Source organism: Mastomys coucha, unplaced genomic scaffold (assembly GCF_008632895.1).
Source record: "Mastomys coucha isolate ucsf_1 unplaced genomic scaffold, UCSF_Mcou_1 pScaffold16, whole genome shotgun sequence".
Lineage (NCBI taxonomy): Eukaryota > Metazoa > Chordata > Mammalia > Rodentia > Muridae > Mastomys > Mastomys coucha.
In genome coordinates, this window is record NW_022196898.1 from 35,341,068 (window position 1) to 35,361,067 (window position 20,000).

The 20,000-nt window shown below is 36.1% G+C and overlaps 1 protein-coding gene across 6 annotated transcripts in view; it reads left to right on the top strand.

Annotated features, from left to right (window-relative positions):
* Lrba (LPS responsive beige-like anchor protein) overlaps nt 1–20,000 on the top strand; it is a 547,775-nt gene that overhangs the window by 201,107 nt on the left and 326,668 nt on the right. For all 6 annotated transcript variants that reach the window (XM_031374244.1, XM_031374245.1, XM_031374247.1 and 3 more), the window contains one exon: nt 19,851–20,000. This exon is cut by the window's right edge and continues 17 nt beyond it. In XM_031374244.1, the coding sequence (XP_031230104.1) occupies nt 19,851–20,000 (150 nt within the window). The remainder of the gene's footprint in view (nt 1–19,850) is intronic.

Sequence of the window (20,000 nt, forward strand, 5' to 3'; positions counted from 1 at the left end):
TCTGCAACTCCTTCCGTGGGTATTTGGTTCCCCCTTTTAAGAAGGAATGAAATGTCCACATTTTGGTCGTCTTCTTGAGTTTCTTGTGGTTTGTAGGTTGTTCTTCCTGTATTTCGAACTTCTGGGCTAATAATCACTTATCAGGGAGTACATACCATGTGTGTTCTTTTGTGATTGGGTTACCTCACTCAGAAGAACATATTTAGAATATACACTTTCCATCATATATGAAGAATATTGGATAAAATTTGTTGAATTTCCTGTTTTAATTTTTTAAATGTAGATATAATCAAACTTGAATGAATGATACTGTAGTTGGACTTTTACTCCTTTGTAGGTTCTTTTTTATTCCATTCTTCTCCACTGTTTTTCCACCCTCCCATCCCCCTATCACTAGGTAGGAGAGGAAAAGGGTAGAGGAGTCAGGGGGTGGCATTAACACACTACTTGCTGGTGCTTAGGAACATCACATTCCTTGGGGCAAGTTTGATCTTCATCGTCAGGATATCTAATTTATTCCTTTGTTGTTTCTTCTTTGCACATGGACTACTTAACAAACCACAACCAACTGCAGCCAACTGCAGCCAACTGCAGCCAACCACCAACCAATAGCTTACGACCAGTCAACAAGGCACTTCTCAGGGCTCTAGCATCTGTACACTCTCTGAAAAGTCCCCAGAATCCAAACATCACACAATCGCAGCAACTTATCTGTAGCTGGCAAAATCACATCCCTGCTAGAGCATAACGCAAATTATAATCAGCTGTTGTGGACAATCTGAAGCAGCCCCGTAACCCATAGCTGGGATTAAAATGAAAACATATTCCCTTAATAGTTCTGTGGGTTTTTTTGTTTTGTTTTGTTTTTTTATTTCCAACAGTGTTGTATTAATTTGCTTTCTTCATTGCTGTGACAGCATACATAGCAAAAGCAACTCAGAGAAAGAAAGGTTTATTTTGGCTCTCAGTACAAGGGCACATACAGTCCATATGGTGGGTCGTGAGGTGGCTGGTCACATCACATCCTCAGCCAGGAAGCTCAGATTGAAAGCTGGTACTTAGTTCACTGTCTCCTTTTAATTCTGTCTGTAACCTCAGTGCACAGAATGCTGCTGCCCCAGTTCAGGTGGGTCTTCTCAGTCTAGAAACACCCTCACAGAAGAGCCCAGGGCTTTGTTCCTTAAGTGATTCTAGGTCCTGTCAAACACTGATCCTGTGTGTGTCAGAGCGCCTGGGAGTGGAGCTTCCTCTGGGTGTTGTGGGACTGGCTGCAGAGTTTTTGCCCAAGGTCTGCTCTGGATCCCAGCCCAGACAGACCAGAAGCAGTTCTGTGTTTTTTTTTAACAAACTAAAATTCTTGCTACATGATATATTGTGGAATACTATTATATGATGTGATTAAAACAAACAGTAAATTTTGTTACTGATTATTATGATAATTATTATTGTGACTTTTATACTATTTATACTATTTAAATATCAAAGCTAAGTATAAATCTACATTTGAGAAATTCAGTCCATACTAAAGACAAGCAATCATGTTCATTTATTATTTAATTGGAATTTTTATATGTTCTGACTAGCCTTGGTCTTAGAAGGTTTCAGCATAAATTAAAAAATTCATTGGGAGGATTTCCCATACTTTTTGAATATTTTAATATTTTTGTAGTAAATACCAATAACAAATGTAATAGAGTGGCTAAAAGACAGGAAAAACATTTCCTTCTAAGATGTATTATTTATTTATTTTTTTAACAATGAGTTTTCTAGTGTTTCATTTCTATTACATATAAGGCAATTCAAGTAAATAATATTATTCTGAGGTGAAATAATTGAAATTGCATTGTTAGCTGCATTAGTATCAACTAATTAGGGTTTTTTTTTTTTAAATTTCAAGCCCCTAGATATAATAATTTGAGAAATTTAAATTTCAGATAATTTACCAATTCTACAATTCATTGATACCATTGTCTTAGTCGTTAAGAATGAGTCACTAAGACTTTTAAATTTAAGTCAAGGATAGTATTTCAGTTGACTTTTTAACAGCGGTAACCTCATAGCATATATTTATTTCCTCATTTCTTCCATAATAGCGTAAAGAAGTGAATTATTGAAAAGATAAAAATAAATTTGTTTGCTTTCTGTCAGAGTTCATATCCACAGCCAGCCTTGATAGAAGAGCAGAATGATTTAGACAAGTTTGCTTTGGAGATTCATAACATATGCTTGCTGGACAGAATTGAGTTATCTCTGCTCCAGAGAGTGAGTTAGTGTAGCAGGGGCTGACAGAGATGAAGATAACTGAGGGAAATTCAATTACCTTTTAGTGTTTTCTTTCTAATGGGATTCTTAATGTGAAAAAGATCCTTAGATGATGTGCTGGTTTTTCCTGAGCGTTCCTGTGATACCTGCTTCCTGAGTACTACAAACTTTTACTTCAGATGGACCTTCCTTAAGTGTAAAACAGGCAGTTTGCTCTGTGGAGTAGATTATATTGAAATGGCCTTTTAATTTTTTTTTTACCTAACATCATTTTTAATTTATATAATCTCTGACTACACATTGTAGTGTCCCATATTTTAAATAAGGCTATCATTTAGTCCGATAGCAATATTTTTCCTCTCTCACAAGTGACCTTTTGGAAAATATGTTGCAGTTCTCACTGAGATCATTCATGCCTCTGTCAGCTTGTCTTATGATGGTTCCTGGGCATCTTCTTTAAAAGCTCTTAGGCTGCTCAGGCATTCCACTCTTGCCTTTGCCTTCTGCCATGCATTGGTGTCTTTATTCTCTCACATTCTCTTTTATTTTTCAGTATATTGACTCTGGCATTTTTCTCTTTAGTCTTATACTAATTGCTTTCAAGCTCCTCTCTTTAGTACCTTTAATTTCTTTTATGATCCTCGTTTCCCTCGACAGACCTTGACATTGATGTCATATTCTTCCCTTTGCCCTAACTTTCTCACCTGATGTTTTGTTAGTCTGGCCTTGAGTTCTCATGGTTCTCCATTTTTTATTCCTTTATTCTATATAGCATGGTAAAGGAAGGATGTCAAAGTGTTCTCTTTCCTCATCACATAACAATTCAAAAGGTTTTCTTTCTTATTTTCTTACTTACAAGAGTAATTTTTTTTTTTAAGTTAGAGATTCCAAGGTTAGCTCTATGAGTATTTGGACTTTATTTTTTTAAAGTATTTTTTAACGTGTCTGATAATCACTAAAAATCCAGTAACAATAAAATAGAAGTTGAGAATTGCGCTTTCCATGTCTGTGAAGAATTGTGTTGGAATTTTGATGGAGATTGCATTGAATCTTTAGGTTGCTTTTGGTAAGATAGCCAATTCACTATGTTAATCCTACCTTTCCATGAGCATGGGAGATTTTTCTATCTTCTGAGGTCTTCTTTAGTTTCATTCTAAAGGGATTTTGTCATACAGATCTTTCACTTGCTTGGTTAGAGTTACACCAAGATATTCTATTATTTGTGGCTATGTGATATGTATTTTTCTCTAATTTATATATATATGTGTGTGTATATATACATATGTATATGTATATACATACATATTTACACATATACATACATTATATATATGTACATCCATTATATGTATGTATATATATGTATGTGTATAAAGGAAGCCTACTGGTTAGTTTAAGTCAATTTTATATCCAGTCACTTTGCTGAAGTTGTTTATGAGCTATAGGAGTTCTCTGGTAGAATTTTTGAGTCATTTATGTGTACTGTCATATCATCTGTAAATAGTGATACCTTGACTTTTTCCTTTCCAGTCTCTATCTCCTTGATCTTTTGCTGTCTAATTCTCTGCCTGAAACTTCAGGCACTTTATTGAATAGATAGGCAGAGAGTGGGGCAGCCTTTTCTTGAGCTTGATCTTAGTAGATCACTTCAAGTTTCTCTCCTTTTAATTTGATGTTGGCTGTCGTTTTGCTGTATATTGCTTTTATTATGTTTAGGTATATGCCATGAATTCCTGATCTGTCTAATACTTTTAACATGAAGGGGCACTGTATTTTGTTAAAGGCTTTTAGCATCTAGTAAGATGACCTTGTGATTTTTTTTCCTTTGAGTTTGTTTATATAGGATTACGTTGATGGATTTTCATATATTGAGCCATCCCTGCATCATTGTGACGAAGACTTCTTGATCTTGGTGAATGATGTTTTTGATGTGTTCTTGGATTCAGTTTGTGAGAGTTTTATTGAGTATTTTTGCATTAATATTCATAAGTGAAATTGGTCTGGACTCTCTTTCTTTGTTGTGTCTTTGTGTGGCTTAAATATCAGAGTAACTATGGCTTCATAGAATGAATTAGATAGTGTTCGTTCTGTTTCTAGTTTATGGAATAGTTTGAGGAGTATTGGTATTAGTTCTTCTTTGAAGGTCTTGTTGAATTCGGCACTATCTACAATCATCATTCTATGGGCTGTTTTTGGTTGGCAAGCTTTTAATGACTGCTTCTATTTCCTTCAGGCTTATGGCACCATTCAGATAGTTTACCTGATCTTGATTTAACTTTGTTATGTGATATCTGTCTAGAAACTCATTTGTTTTGTCTAGATTTTCCAGTTTTGTCAGTACAGGATTTTATGGTAAGATCTGATGATTTTTTAATTTCCTCAGTTTTTGTTATGTCTCCCTTTCAATTTCTGATTTTGGTGATTTGTATAATTTAGTTAGTTTGTTTAAGGGTTTATCTATCTTCTTGATTTTTGCTAAGAATCAGCTCTTTGTTTTGTTGAGTCTTTGTATTGTTCTGTTTGTAATTCAGCCCTGAATTTTCTGTTTCTGTTTTCAATTCTGAGTTTGACTGTTCCTTGCTATCTACTCTTTGGTGAGTTTGCTTTGTTCTGTTCTGTAGCTTTCAGGGGTGCTCTTAAGTTGCTAATTTAGGATCTCTCCAATTTCTTTATGAAGGCACCCAGTGCTATGAATTTTCCTCTTAATTCTGATTTCATTGTGGACCATAAGTTTGGGTATTCTGTGCCTTCATTTTCATTGAAATCTAGAAAGTCTTTAATATTTTTTCTTTGTTTCTTCTCTGACCAAGTTATAATTGAATAGAGAGTTTCCATGAGTATGTGGGCTTTCTGTTGTTTTTGTTGTTACTGAAGTCCAGCCTTAGTTCATGGTGATCTGATAGAATGCATAGGAGTATTTCACTCTTCTTGTTTCTATTGAGGCTTGTTTTCTGTTTAATGGTATGATCAGTTTTGGAGAAGGGTTCCATGAAGTACTGAGAAGAAGGTATATTCCTTTGTTTTGGGGTAAAATCCATTTGGTGCATAACTTCTGTTAGGTTTCACTGTGTAATTGTTTAGTTTCTGTTTCAAATGAACAGGTGTTCATTGGTCAGAGTGGGGTGTTGAAGTCCCCCAATATAATTGTGTGAGGTTCATACAATAGTAAAGTTTCATTTACAAATGTGGGTGACCTTGCATTTGGGCATAAATGTTCAGAATTGAGACTTCATCTTGGTGGATTTTTCCTGTGATGAGTATGAAGTGTCCTTCCTTTTCTCTTTTTATTATGTTTATTGAAAGTCTATTTTATTGGATACTAGATTGACTGCTCCAGCTTGTTTCTTGGGACCATTTCCTTGGAAAACATTTTTCAGTCCTTTACTCTGAAGTAGTATCTCTCTTTGTTGCTTAGGTATATTTCTTGTATGCAGCAAAATGATTCATCCTATTTGAGTATCTAGTCTGTTAGCCTGTCTTTCTTTATTTTTTGGTTTTTTGGTTTTTCCAGACAGTGTTACTATGTGTAGCCCTGGCTGTCCTGGAACTCACTCTGTAGACCAGGCTGGCCTCGAACTCAGAAATCCACCTGCCTCTGCCACCCAGGTGCTGGGATTAAAGGCATGTGCCACCACTGCTCAGCTGACTCACTATTTTAAAGGTTGCAGTCCATGGCTATCTGGCCCCTAAGGGACTTATTTATATTCCTCCTTAAAGGCCTCTACCATCTTTATGAGATAGGATTTTAGGTCAGAATCTTGCTCTTCGTGTGAGTTAGGGTGTCTAGGGCTTGCTTGTTAGAAGTGTGTTTTGATGATGTCAAATTAAATTGGCTTCTGTTGCTTATGTTCTTGCCTTTTACCATCTGGTTATCTCTGGGGTTAACTGGAGTGGTTGTCTTGGACTGGAACTAGCCTCCTTGGAGGCGGCTAGAGCTGTGTGACCTGAGTTAGAGCAGTCCTTGGAGGCAGGCAGTACTGTCTCTGGTTAGTTGGGATCTCCTGTTTCCCTGGTTAGATCAGTTCTCCTTTGTCCCTGGTTAGGGGCAGATCTCTTGAGAGACAAGTAGGCTGTATGGTTTGGAGGGCAGGTCCATAGCTTTGTCAGGGGTGCAGGTGTAGGTGCAGACTGGAAGGGGGATGGGGCTCAGGCAGAGTGGGATAGAGCCCATATCTCCTGGGCTCTGTGTGGGACCAAGCTGGAATGGGTATTGGGGTAGGGATCTCACCCATATTCCTGGTTAGGGCAGACCTGCTGGGAGACAGGCTGGCTTTTGGGTTTGGGGGCAGGCATGCCAATCTGCAATGGGTTTAGATGGAGGTGCAGACCAGAAGCGGCTTCTACATCTTATTAAATCTTTTATTTAATTTCTTTATAAGGTAACAACAGTGAAATAGTTTTTTGAATTGTTTGTTTCAATATAAATTTATATTTTTAAACTGGTAGCTTTCTCTTTTTGTTATAGGTATCGTCTTATGTACAAACGATAATGATAGATAAGTATTAAAAGATAATATAGGGGCTAGAGCTGATGACTCAGCGGTGAAGAGCTACATTTCCAGAGGTCAAGAGCTTCATTCTCAGCTCCCATATCAGGAGGTTCAGATCTACCTCTACTTCAAGCCTCCCAACCTGGTGCTTCTCCATTCCCTGGACACCCACTCATATCATACAAACACACATAAACATAATTTTTAAAAATAAAAACAAACAAACAATGAAATAGATAAGTATTGTTTTTCTTTTAAAGTTTTTAAATTAGAGTAGTTTATTTACCAAATCAATTAGACCACATGGTACTCTGTTGCAGTTCAGCCCAGCACTGGCTTTCAGTCATATAAAAGTAAACTGGGGTTGGTCACTTACTAAACAGTAGAAATTCCTTTTAGTTTAGGCTAATGAAAATGTGTATCCCTTATTACTGTGTGAGAAATAAATGGGATTTATAAATCAATTATGCTTCTTGGTATGACCCTGTATTAAGTACTCCTTGCTGTATCCAAGCTGTCGTCACATGTCCCACTGCCAGTTAGACACTCTTGGTACCTCTGTAGAACTTCCTTCTGGACTACTCCTGGGAGGAGTAGTGTCAGAACTCTTACTGTCATATAGGTGGCCGTTCCCAGCAAAACCCTCGATACTGCCTAAGGGATGGACATAGGCTTTGCATTTCCCTTTTGTAGGTGCAGCATCCACAGAAGAGCATCAGAACACAGACGGAGACTAATGGAACAGTGCTGGGAGAGATATATGGCATCTCTGAGCATTCACATGCCAAGCTCTTACATAGACACTGGCTTGGCACTCTCATATTTCTCGACATTTTCTCTTTGTCAGCTCTAAGGCTAAGTTTAGGTCCTTGTAGTTAATGTTAAACACACACGCACACATGCATGCACGCACGCACGCATTCCCTCCCACTCACCCTCACCTCTGTGTATGTTTATGTGCATTTGTATACATGTAAATGCATGTCCACATGTACATGTGCACGTACATTCATATGTATGTGGAGATCAGAGGGCAGCTTTGGGAATTGTTTTCTAGGTGCTGTGCAGCTTTGTGCATAGCTAGAGACTCAGTATCTTTCAGTTCATTTCCAGAGTCAGGTATGCAGGATGCAGGGGGTCTGCTAAGTTGTTTCACTTTGTTTTAGCCTCTTGGGAAATGGCCATGTTGGTGCTCACATTTTCTAGTTTTAGTCTTCTCTGGGTAACTATTGAACAGATTGTGTATGTTTGTATACTGCACAAATACATGAAAAAGCAAGCCACCAATAGGGCTGACAGTCAACAGTGTAAATGTTAATTAGTCCCAGTACTCGGGAGGTTAAGGCAATAGGAACTTTATGAGTTCAAGGCCAGCCAGGTCAACATCATGAGTTCCTGTGCAGCCAAGCCTAAATATATAAAATCCTGTTTTGCATTTTGTCTCTTTCTACGTTGTTTGGGCATTTGTACCTGAATGGTCCTTTGCTTGTATAGTATTCCTGATTTCATGATTTATGAGTTGCATGTGTGTGTTTGTTGTATGTATTTCTTTGTGTGTGTGTGTGTGTGTGTGTATGTTTGTGTTTGCATTTTTTATTGGCCTGTTTGTTTTCTTAAGAGAGAGAAAGAAGGCATGAAGTTGGCAGGATGGGGAGAGTGAGAGGGAGAGAAATCCATGATCAGAATATATTACATGAAAAAAACTTTGTTTTTAATATTAAAAGACAGTAAAAAGATCAACTAGTAAATCTGTTTTCACATTGTAAACTTTTAACATTGGTAATATCAGATTATTTCTAAAGCATTGGTTATCTTTTTTAATGTAATATTCTAATTATGTAAATTTGTCAAAACAGTTTTTGACATAGGTTTCAAAAGCATAAATTTCATGAAGATATTTTCATACAAATGTATCATATACTAAGACCATAGTCACCCACCTGCCTGTTTCTCCTTCATCTCCATTTCCATCCAACCCTCTAGCTAAACTTCTCCTTTCATATCCTATATGCATGTATGATTTTGTATTTATATGAAATCTAGGATCCACAAATGAGAAGAAAATGCCTGATATTTATCTTTTCAGTTAAGTCACTTCATTTATTTAGTCTTCATTGTATCCATTTTCTTTCAATTGACATAATTTTGTTTTTGTTTATGACTGAATAAAACACCATCATGTATTTATGCCACATTTTCTTTGTCTATCTGTTGATAGACATCTTGACTCATTCAACATCTTAGGTACTGGGAATACTGCAGCAGTACACAGAGGTGTGCAAAAATCTCTGCTTTGCACATTTACAGACCCTTTTTTATATGCCCAAGAGCAGGATAAATGGCTCATGTTTTATTTCTATTTTCAGTTTTATGAGAAAATTCTATACTGATTTCCATAGTGACTGCAACAATTTGCATTTCTACCATCAGTATATAGAGATCCCTCCTTTCTTCCTAAACATATGGAAAAATGTTCAGCATCCATACCCATCAGGGAAATGCAAATAAAACAGCTTTCAGATTCAATCTCCCCCAGTGGAAATGGCTATTATTAATACATGCCAATAAGAACCAGAGAACATAGAGCATTTTAACAGTTTGTAGATAGATACACAAGTTCAGTTAACATTTCATACATGAAATAATTTATTCAAACTTTTGAGGAATATTTCCTTTATGGAGGAAATGGTTAACATATTTATTATACTAAAGGAAAACACAAGCATGTATTTTAAAGTGGAGAGCTCTGGCTGCTGTTTGACAGGCTGAGTGTTTGAGGCAGGATCTAACCGTACAGACTGCACTGGCCTGAAGCCTAGGTTGGCCTCCAGTATGTTGGGATTCTGACATGAACCAGTCACATTTACATGTCTTATGCTCCATGCTTAGTTCTGCCCATGCCCACTGTTTTATTTTGTTATGTTTTATTTGTTTTATCTTGAGTGCTTACTTCTTGGTGAATATTTGTTTATCATAAGGTTTTTTTATATCCTTATATACAGTATTTATGTCTCTCTCAGGCATTTTGGTGCAGGTATTTTTATCTCTATTATATTTATTGTAAAGCTGTGATTGTTTACTCAGCTGCACTCCTGAGGTGGAAGAAAGGGCTGTTTGTCTGTAGAAGCCGTTACTCCATGCAGACAGTACTCTCTTCATTTCCTGTCTGTTATTTAGTCCTCCAGGTTAAAAACAAAAACAAAAACAAAACAAAACAAAGAAACCTCCTTGTATTACCTACTGTTTTTGATGAAGTGGCTGAGACACAGAATTTCATATAACCTGTCCAGTTATGAAGACTTCAGATCTAAGATTTGAATTCAAGCTGTTGGGCTGTAGATGTTGTACTTTTAGGTATTGATTTAATTGTGGTTATTGATAAAGCTGAACCAATTATTTTCAATTCTGGTTTTTTTTAACTACGTTTGTTTTATATTTAGCTGTGAGTTACCCATTTGCAGTTGTAAATACATTCTTGTTTAACCATGTGACCTTACTAAGTTAAATAAATGACTATTGTTTGTTTGTTTTAAAATCACAGTATGATTTTTAAAAAGTTTTTGAATTCAGACTCATTTATTGTTTAAATTCTGCCAATTTTATTGAACTCATATACTAGGATACCTTTTACTTAGTTTACCAGATAGTCATGTGATGTATTGCCAGCATTGTTAACAGAACTATCTTACCTTCTTGTATAGTGTTTAAGAATTAATTTAAGAATTTGGTAGTTTAATATTAATAGGTACTCTAGTAAGAAATAAAATGATAAATCAGTATTATGCATATATTAGATATATGTATATTTATGTGTATGCATTAGATACACATTAGTGTATGTATACATGTATGTGCAAACTCTAGTATGCTTGTTGACTTGTATTTATGAATATTTTCTAAGGCATTTTAAACCAAGCTTTTATTATGAGAAACTTAAAGAGTTCAACCCTGTGTTAATCTTTAAATCATTTAATATTATTGGGGACTGCAGTTTGTAGAGATAAGGCCCCAGAACACATTGCACCTAGTCCATTAAAAGAAGGAGAAATGGAAGAGATACTTTGATAAGTGTCCTCCCTGTTTTAACCTTGAATGCTATTATGGGGTGGGCTGGGAATGGGGGATGGTGCTATATCTGTTTCATTGGCTTAGACTTTTTCCTGCTGAGAGAAATCAATACTTTGAGTCGTTGCATGACAGAGAAATCACTTTAGAATTAAAGGTGGCTGTCACACAGTATCATTGGCTGACTTTTGTTTGCTGTTGAGGTTTGAAGCTTTCATTTTTCTTAGTCTTTTTCAGGAGTCTCAGGTTTCTGTAGACAGCATTAATTTTTTTTTTTTTTTTTTTTTTTTTTTTTTTAAGATGAGACTTTAAATCTGAGGTAAGTGATAGAGCACAAAGACCTCCAATGTGAAATATTGGGAAACTTCTTTATTTGTTGAACTTTACGTGGTTTCCTTTCCAATAGTTTAGTAAATTTACAATAGAAGTGGTTCTGAGACAATTGAGAAGTCACACACTTAAAACTATTTGGCAGAAGCCTGGGTTCCCTAATTAACATTTCAGTAATTCATGTGTAGCACTTTAAACAAAACGAAGAAGGTAGAACTGTGTATCCTGACATGGAATGAAATACTGTAAACCTACCAGGTGTAGAAAAAACGGTCACAAGCTGTTCTTTTATTTCCTGTATCACTAGTCTGTTTTCTGTCTAAAGGCAAATATGGTTTTTGGGTATGAAGCACTGTGGCATAGGATCAGCTCCAGGCACAGATGGAAACCGGAAGGATCCTATCTGGTAATATTTATTTTTAGTATTTAAAATATAAACATTCAATTATGAAAGGTTTCTTTTATATTTTAAGATAGTTTGATTTTTAAAATTTTACATGCTTTATAATAATTTTATAAACATTATATAAATTTACAAAAATTATATAAACATTTTTATATTTTAATAATAATTTGTTGAATTAGTTACCATGTATCAAATAAAATATGCTATTCTAGAAACCTAATGCTTGAAACCTTGTAATTTTGACCTTCTTAGGTGAGTTTCTTGAGGTTAAAGGGCGTGTTTATGAGACCTCTTTCTTCGCAGTTAAGTTAGAATTCTTTTCTGTTTTAGCACAGCTCAAGATCTCAGCTCTCTTCCGGTCTTCTCCTCTCTTCTTTGTTCCCTTTTAATGTTTAATGTAGGACGTTTTCTTATTTCTGTAGACTGTGTTGACATGTTCCTCCTTTCCTTGTCGTTCTTGTTGTTAAATGGAGTCTTCAGTGTAGCTCCAACTGGTTTGCAGCTCACTGTGGGTACCAGCTGGCATCAACACTGCCACCATCCCCAGCTTCATTGTCTACAGGACTAGGATCACAGGCCTGGCCATAGGCCAGGCACTCGTTTTTTATATTAATAATTCATAGATTTTTTTCTTTTCTTTTTCTTGTACATTCTGACCTTATGTTATAATGACATCACAGTTGTTGTTAGAGATCCAATGTGTACTTTTGAGTGTTCCTCATAAAAATATTTTGTAGAGTTTTAAATAATTGCATCCTTTATTATCTTTCATAGAAGTGTAGGTCATTTACTTCTAATAACGTTCATATCTCTGATCTCCATTCTCTACATTTTCTAACATATTTAAGGCTGTAAGTTTCCCTTTAAGTTCTGATATAACTGACTTTACATTTTTTGTAACTTTCTTTATGGCTATTTCATTATTCTAAGAATAATTCTGTAAATTATTCTATTATTCTGTAATATTCTAATTCTGTAAATTATTCTAAGATGAAAGTCTTAATTTTCAATTATGTTGGAGCTTTTAAAGAGGATATTCTTTCATCATAGACAATCAACCAAAGAATCAAAAGCATCTGTATTTCTAGGTCTTTCTCAGCATAATTTCTTCTCTAGTAACTTGGCCTTCTTTTTCTTGCCTTCCAAATAGACTTTTTAAATTAAATTAAATTATTTGTATATGCAAAAGGGGGTGGGTGGCACAGTTAGAAGGCAGCCTGTTAAAACTGCTTCTCTTCTCCCACATGGTCCTGGGGGTCAAAGTCAGGTCGTCACATTTGATGACTATCCCCTTTACCTTTTTAGCCATCTTACTAACTTCAAATAGAGGTTTTTGTTTTTTGTTTTTGTTTTTGTTTTTGTTTTTGTTTTTTGAGGAAAAACAGTGGGCTTTTTTCCCTTTAAAATTCTAAGGAGATATTTTGGATGTAATTTGTATTTGTCTAGAATATGATATACAGAGAGATATAAAGGTAGTATGTGACATAGCTGAATTTCAGGCTACATGTTCTAGAGAATAAAATGTGGTCTTGGGCTACAGGTGGACCTAGTAGTTAGTGCTTATCTGGCACGAGTTTTATCTTAGCCCCACAAAACAAAATAAAACCAAAATACGTTTTAAGTTTTCTTGGCAATCATGTATTTTTTGGGTTGAGAGTAGAGGTCTATAAATGTTTACATACTATAAAACATTTCATGTTGAAAACAATCCAATGGTTGTTCATAACCAGCCATCTAGAGTATTTTTAGTTTTTTATTTCAAACTAATAGAAATCTAGGTGAGTGGATTGATGATTTATTAGAGGATTTTCTAAAGTCGAATAAATGGGCAATTATCTGAGAAAAATTGAGGTTAGCTATTACTGAATATGGAAAAGCTTCCTAGTGTAATAGTATGGTTTGATTGAGGTTAGCTGTTATTGAATGTAGCAAAGCTTCCTAGTGTAATAGCATGGTTTGTTCAACTTTGTGTGGTTTGATGTTGGAAGGTTACTGTAGAAGTAGTGATGAGCTTTATGGTAGTAATATGGGCTCAAATTTTGAATTAATTGTTGGATCAGCTATGAAAAATTGAAAGATAGGCCTAATTGATAATAGCAGATGATATGAAATGGATGCTTTGAATGGAACATTTGAGAAAACTTTGGTATACAAGTATTATACAAGTAATATACAAGTATTTCATAATAGAGAGAGCCATGATGGAAAAATACTAATGTACCAAGAGAGGAGAATGTCAGTTCAGTTCTGGGAGGAAACCAGAATAAGCCATCTCAATTTCAGTTTACTTATCTCTGAACTTCCATGCAAAGGGCAAGTAGTAAAATAGGATAGAATCATGAAATCCACATAAAAAATTTAAATTTAATATTATCTTTGTTTCTTTAATTAGAGCAGTGGTTCTCAACCTGTGGGTCATGGCCCCTTTGGAAGTTGTATGTCAGATGTTCTGAATATACGATATTTACATTGCAATTCATAACAGTAGCAAAATTACTATTATGAAGTAGTGACAAAATAATTTTGTGGTTGAGATCACCACAACATTAGGAACTGAATTAAAGTGTCGCAGCTCTAGGAAGGTTGAGGACTACTGATTTAGTGAGCCAGGCTAGGAACTTACATTGTAAGTGGCCATTCTAAATTGTTTTCTTGTTTAGTTAGAACTATACTTATTTGCTATAAATAAATCAATTCTTAGGAGCATGTTTATTTTACTTTATTAATTTCAAAGTAACAAATATTAAGTTTCTTTGTCATCAAATGGAAATTGAATTATTTAGCTTTCAAGACTATATCTTTAGTTTTTACATTCGGATACTTTTGTACTATTGTTGTGATGTTCCATTCTATAGTTTATATGACACTTAACTCCAGAAAAGCAGAGGTGATGTGTAGTGAAGTGTTCCACCTATAATAATACTGAAGGACAATTTTAGAGTCTCTCTTCATTTCTCATGCTCTAAATTCCAGTGTCAGCTGAACTTTAGGGTAGTGTCTCTGGGGTACCTCCATTCAACCTTCAAACACAGACACCTGTGTTCTCCTACTTCCCCAACTATGTGTGTCACTCAAGTATTCCCCTTATGTACCCGACTGAAGAAAAGAAATTATTATTGGTAGCAGTATTTGACGAGAACATCTTCAATTTATACCATTCAGATATTTTTATGAACAGAGACAAGATCATTATATCTTTTAGAAACATTCTTATTTGGTTTCCTTTTATCATGTTTTAAGGTCAAATGTGACTGTAATGTTTTACAAGGAGACAGAGATTGATAATCAAGAAAGAATGGTCCTTTAATGTGATTTATATGTATAGATTTTATGTCAGATATGAAAAGTTGCTTTTTAAATTGTAAAGGAAGATCCATTAAAGAACACTTTAAACCATTTTACTATTTAGCTTACCTTGAGTCCTTGTTTTTAGAAATGCCTTTTCAGCAAACTTAGATAGGCTAGCAAATGTTTATTGTTCACCTATTTATAAAAAGCAGAAATAGTCTCTTTGGTAGGTTCTTGCTGCAAGTAAGAGCGTATTTAGTACCATTTAGTAAGAAGATATGTAATGTTTCATGGGAGTACAGGGACCATTGTTTTTTTTTCTCTCTAACTTCCACCAATAATTTAAATCTCAGCTTATCAGGTAAAGTTAGAGAAAGGCATCCTGTGGCTGTAGTAAACAATGCAGGACACAGGTGTAAGATTTCTATATCATTTACACTCTTCCTTCATCTGTAGGCTAGCTTCTTAGTTCTTGCCAGAATCTCTGAAAATGTCACTATCAGGTGACATTTTGTTGCAGTGGAATAATATCCTTCACTCATGCTGCTATCTAGATACTTAGAAAAACATTTTTCTTTCTCTTTGTTCAAATCTGTATTTACAGAAGTGTTCTGTCCTGTGACTTTTTTTGTCATAGTCCTTTAACAAACATATGAAGTGTGAGTTAGCCTTTGATTTGCTTTTACCTAGTTCCTAATGAGTCTGACATTCTCTACATTGACACTTACATAATATAACATAATTTGTTTTTATTGGTTTTTAATATTTATTTTATTAATTCTACAGAAACACATTTACACCTTTTATCAATAGTTTAATAAAATTGAATATTTTGTTCCCATGTTAATTATTTGTTTTTCCATTTAGATATTGTACTTATGTTGTGATGTTAATAGCTGGTTTATATGACACTGAAACAAAAAGTAGAGTGATATGAAGTAGAAAATTGTACCAAAGATAAAACGAAATAAAAGTGTCTCTTTGAGCTTGTACTTTGGTCATGTCTAGGACAACCTCCAATCCCTGCCCAATTGCTCAGAGTCTTTCAATTTTTTTCTTTTTCTTCCCAACTGATCCCACTTCCACTTCCATGCACTGCCTGCTTTTCTCTTCTCCCTGTGAATTTCATGAGGATTGGTTATAGGAGCATCGACATCTTTCCCATCATAAAACCACAGGAGAAAATGTCTTTCCCTCCTCTAGAAATCACTAACTATCTGTACGTTCTTGGCGAGAGGCTCAGCCTTGGGAATCAGTCCCTGTGGGGCAAGATGCTGACGGACACAGCCTTGCCCAGCTCACCATAGCTGCTGAACCTTGAGAGCAGTGTCTGGGGTACTCTGCCCCTTCCTCTGCTCTTTCTTCAATGATGTTCACTAAACCTTTGAGCGGTGGGTGATGTAGATGCCCTCCATATGAGGCTAAGTATTCCACAGTCACATGTTCTTCACTGACAGATTCTTGGAATTAATGTAATCCTTCCATTTAGTAAATTTAAACCTAAAGAGGAAGTTAAAGCAGAGAGAAAGGGAGAGAGTGAGTGAGAGAGAGAGAGAGAAAGAGAGAGAGAGAGAGAGAGAAAGAGAGAGAGACTGACTAAGGAATTGGCCAGCAAGATTATAGGGTAATCTGGTTTATTTTGATTCATAGTGAATATAATATTTTATTCTTTGAGAATTTCTTAAAATGTATTTTGATCATATCATTCTTCATTTCTCCCTTTAGTTCATACTGATTTACCTCTAACCTCCACCTGCTCCCAGATTTATATTCTCTCTTTTCAATAGCTCATGGAGTCCATTTTGTGCTGCTTATATGCTCACAGATGTGGGGTAATTTACTGGCATATCGTCCACCTCAGTGAAGCATCTTTAAGGAAAACTGACCCCCTCTTTCAGTGGGGTCAACTGTCAGTGCTTCTGGGTTATGATCCCTCCCCCAGCCCCTGATAGACTGTTGGATGTCTTGTTCTTGTGCAGGTATTGGTTCCTGCAAGCCCAGCTGCTGAGTCCATGAATGCAGTGTTCCAGTAGTCTCCCGATGACACTGCTTTCCGCTGGTCTTTCTGACCGCTGTCTCTTACAATGTTCTCACCTTCTTTTCTGGTAACGGTCCCGAGCCTTGGCTTGGGGTGGGTATGATATGATTTGTGACTGAGCACTCCACTAACACTTATTATCATCACTTTGATCAGTTGTGAGTTTCTGCATTAACCACTGTCCATTGCACAAAAGAACTTTGAGGTCTAAGGCCTGGATTACTTTAAGGACAGAAATATGAATTTAAGGGCTCTTTCACTAATCCCTTTAGCAGAATAATAAGAGTAGATTCACCCCCGGGGTCTATGAGCTTACCCCACTATGTTTTCTAGGCTAGATTTACATTATTCAGCATGTATTACCTCCTCTGGAGCAGGCCTTAAATCCAGTCAGAAAATGGTACTTACCCCAGTAACATTTGTGACTCTGTTGTACAACTGGATATGTCCTATCATCCTGGACTTTATTGTAATTCAGATCGGTAAGATTGTTGATGACTTTTTCCTCCCATGAGCACACATCACAACTTTTGTTACTGTGAAAGCTCACCAGCAAGAAGGAAGCTTTCTGCTCAGTACTAACTTGATTTCTCTATGCCATGTGAGTCAGTGTCTTTAGGAATGGAGCCTTAACATTAAGTTCAGTAGCCTGTGTTGTTCGGAGGTCGCCAGACAACCCATGCATGGCTAAAATCTCACTTGTTAGTGGGCTTTTTGGGTTTTGGTACTTTATGGTTTTGGGGAGTTAATTCCAACTTGTATATACCAAGTATATGCCAAGTATTGACGACCCCCCCAAACACACATACATATACACCACACACACATATAAGATATTATAACAATTTTCATATGACTTTCAAACATCCTTAAACTTAGTTATTTCTCCCAGCCCCTTCTGCCCCCTGTTCCCTTCTCTCCTACTACCTAAACCTCCCTTTCCCTTCATTAGTCATTTTTAAGGATTCATATGTTTTAGAAAATTTTGATTCCATTTGGACTAAACACTATTTTTTTTTTCTGGATTTGCCTTAGTTCCACTGTATTTGAGTTGGCTTCATCTTCAGGCCATGGCATCCCTTGCCCTGTAGGATTGTAAATATTCAATGCTTTATCTTCAGGCCACCCATCCTTTGCCCTGTAGGATTGTGAATATTCAATGCTTCTGGAGGTTTACATTTGTTTTTCTAAATACTGCGAGGGAGTAGGAAACTATCTACCCAAATGCTGAACATTCTACTTCATATCATAATTACATTGGATGTCCCAGGCTAATTTGTCAGGGTAATGTGATCATTACCCAAGTGGTTTAGGACAATCAGGACCCTTCTTTGTTGCTGGTGTTGTGGGAGTTGCATGTGACCACAGCTTATCCAGAACCTTATTGTCCATATAATAGGAGAGACAGGTAACCACAATGTGTATGTGTTATATAAAAATAGCAATGTATCTGCCCAAATGTAAGCTACTTCCCAGAGGGTGTGTGTTTCTATGCGTGTATGTGTGCATGTATTTTAAATTAAGGGAATGGGTTTTTAGACCCTTAGTTTGTGTCAGTGCCCATGCTTCTAATCATGATCACAAAACATCTTAAATGTGATGCCAGAAGTGACAGAACTCCAAAGGATAGTAAGCATTTGGGAACTAGACATGTACCCAGTTACTGCTAGAGAACCCTGAGATGCTTTGGTTGATGAATTTGCTTTCTAATATAGTACTTCTCAAACTTTGACATACATACCATCACCTAGAGAGCATAAATTCTTAGTATTTTGGGAATGGGACCTAATTATACATTTTTAATCTCACAGATGAATCTTTCGCTACAGGTTCATCCTAAATGTATAATTTAAGAAACCACTTTTTCAAGGTTTTGAGAAGTTGCTGTATTTACTATTTTAAGCTTAAAGCAAAACAAAAACTAAACACCTGCCCACAAAGACTGACCTGTTACCCAGGGAACCTGCATGGGTCTGACCTAGGCCCTCTGCATATATGTTGTATAGCTTGGTCTGCTCGTGCAACTCCTAAGAGTGGGAACAGTGATTTCTCTGTCTCTTTTGCCTGCTTTTGGGAGTCCATTACTCCTAATGGGTTGCCTTGTGCAGCCTTAATGTGAGGCTTGATATGCCATCTTTGGTTGATATCCATGGGAGGCCTGCCCTTTTCTGAAGAGAAAAGGAGGAGTGGATAGGGACTCAGGAGGAGTGGGAGTGGGCATGGAGAGTGGGAGCAGGATGTGATATATGAGAGAAGAGCAAAACAAAGAAGCAAACAAAATACCAACCACTACCACAACAAAACAGAAAACCAAACTAAAGCGTCTAATGTGATCTCATGACTTGCCTCTTCTCCTCAGTTATCTTGTTTCCTTACAACTGACTCTCTTGGAGCTGCCATGATTGTTTTAACATGTGAATTGGTCCCTTAATATTCTGTTTTAAAAATTTCAGAACATTTGAGTGAGGTTTAGACTCACTATGGCTGTCTAGTACAAATAGTGTCTCCAAATTACTTTCATAGCAGTATTTGTTCTAATTCGTCTTAAGACCTCTGTAACCCCAGTTCATTCTGGCTTAATCTAGGGCTCAGCTTTCACAGTTCTGGCTGTTCATCACTGATAAAAATCTCTGTTTAACTGTTTACAACATCTGAATGCATCTTATTATTGACTTTAGTAAGCTAAATTAATCAATGTTTAATGAATGTTATAAAATTAGCATTAAAATTTTGTTTGACTTGCTTCATTAAAAAAATTGTTTCATGATACACTTAGATTTTTCACCCACATATTTTTCCAACATACTATTATTATTGATTGTTTGGAATCTTCATACAGTGCACCAGGATCATGCTCGCTTCCCTTTCCTCCCAGGTCCAGCCTGCCACCCTTGTGCCCTACCCCAAAAGAAAAAATGTACCCACATTTTTATAGTTAATTAATAATTTTTTCTTTTTCCCTCTCTTCCAGTCATTGTGTGCTCAGTACTCTGCAGACAAAAGAGAAGAGGAGAAGATGTGTGATCATTTGATAAGAGCAGCCAAGTACCGAGACCATGTGACCGCAACTCAGTTAATCCAGAAAATTATCACCCTCCTCACAGACAAGCATGGAGCCTGG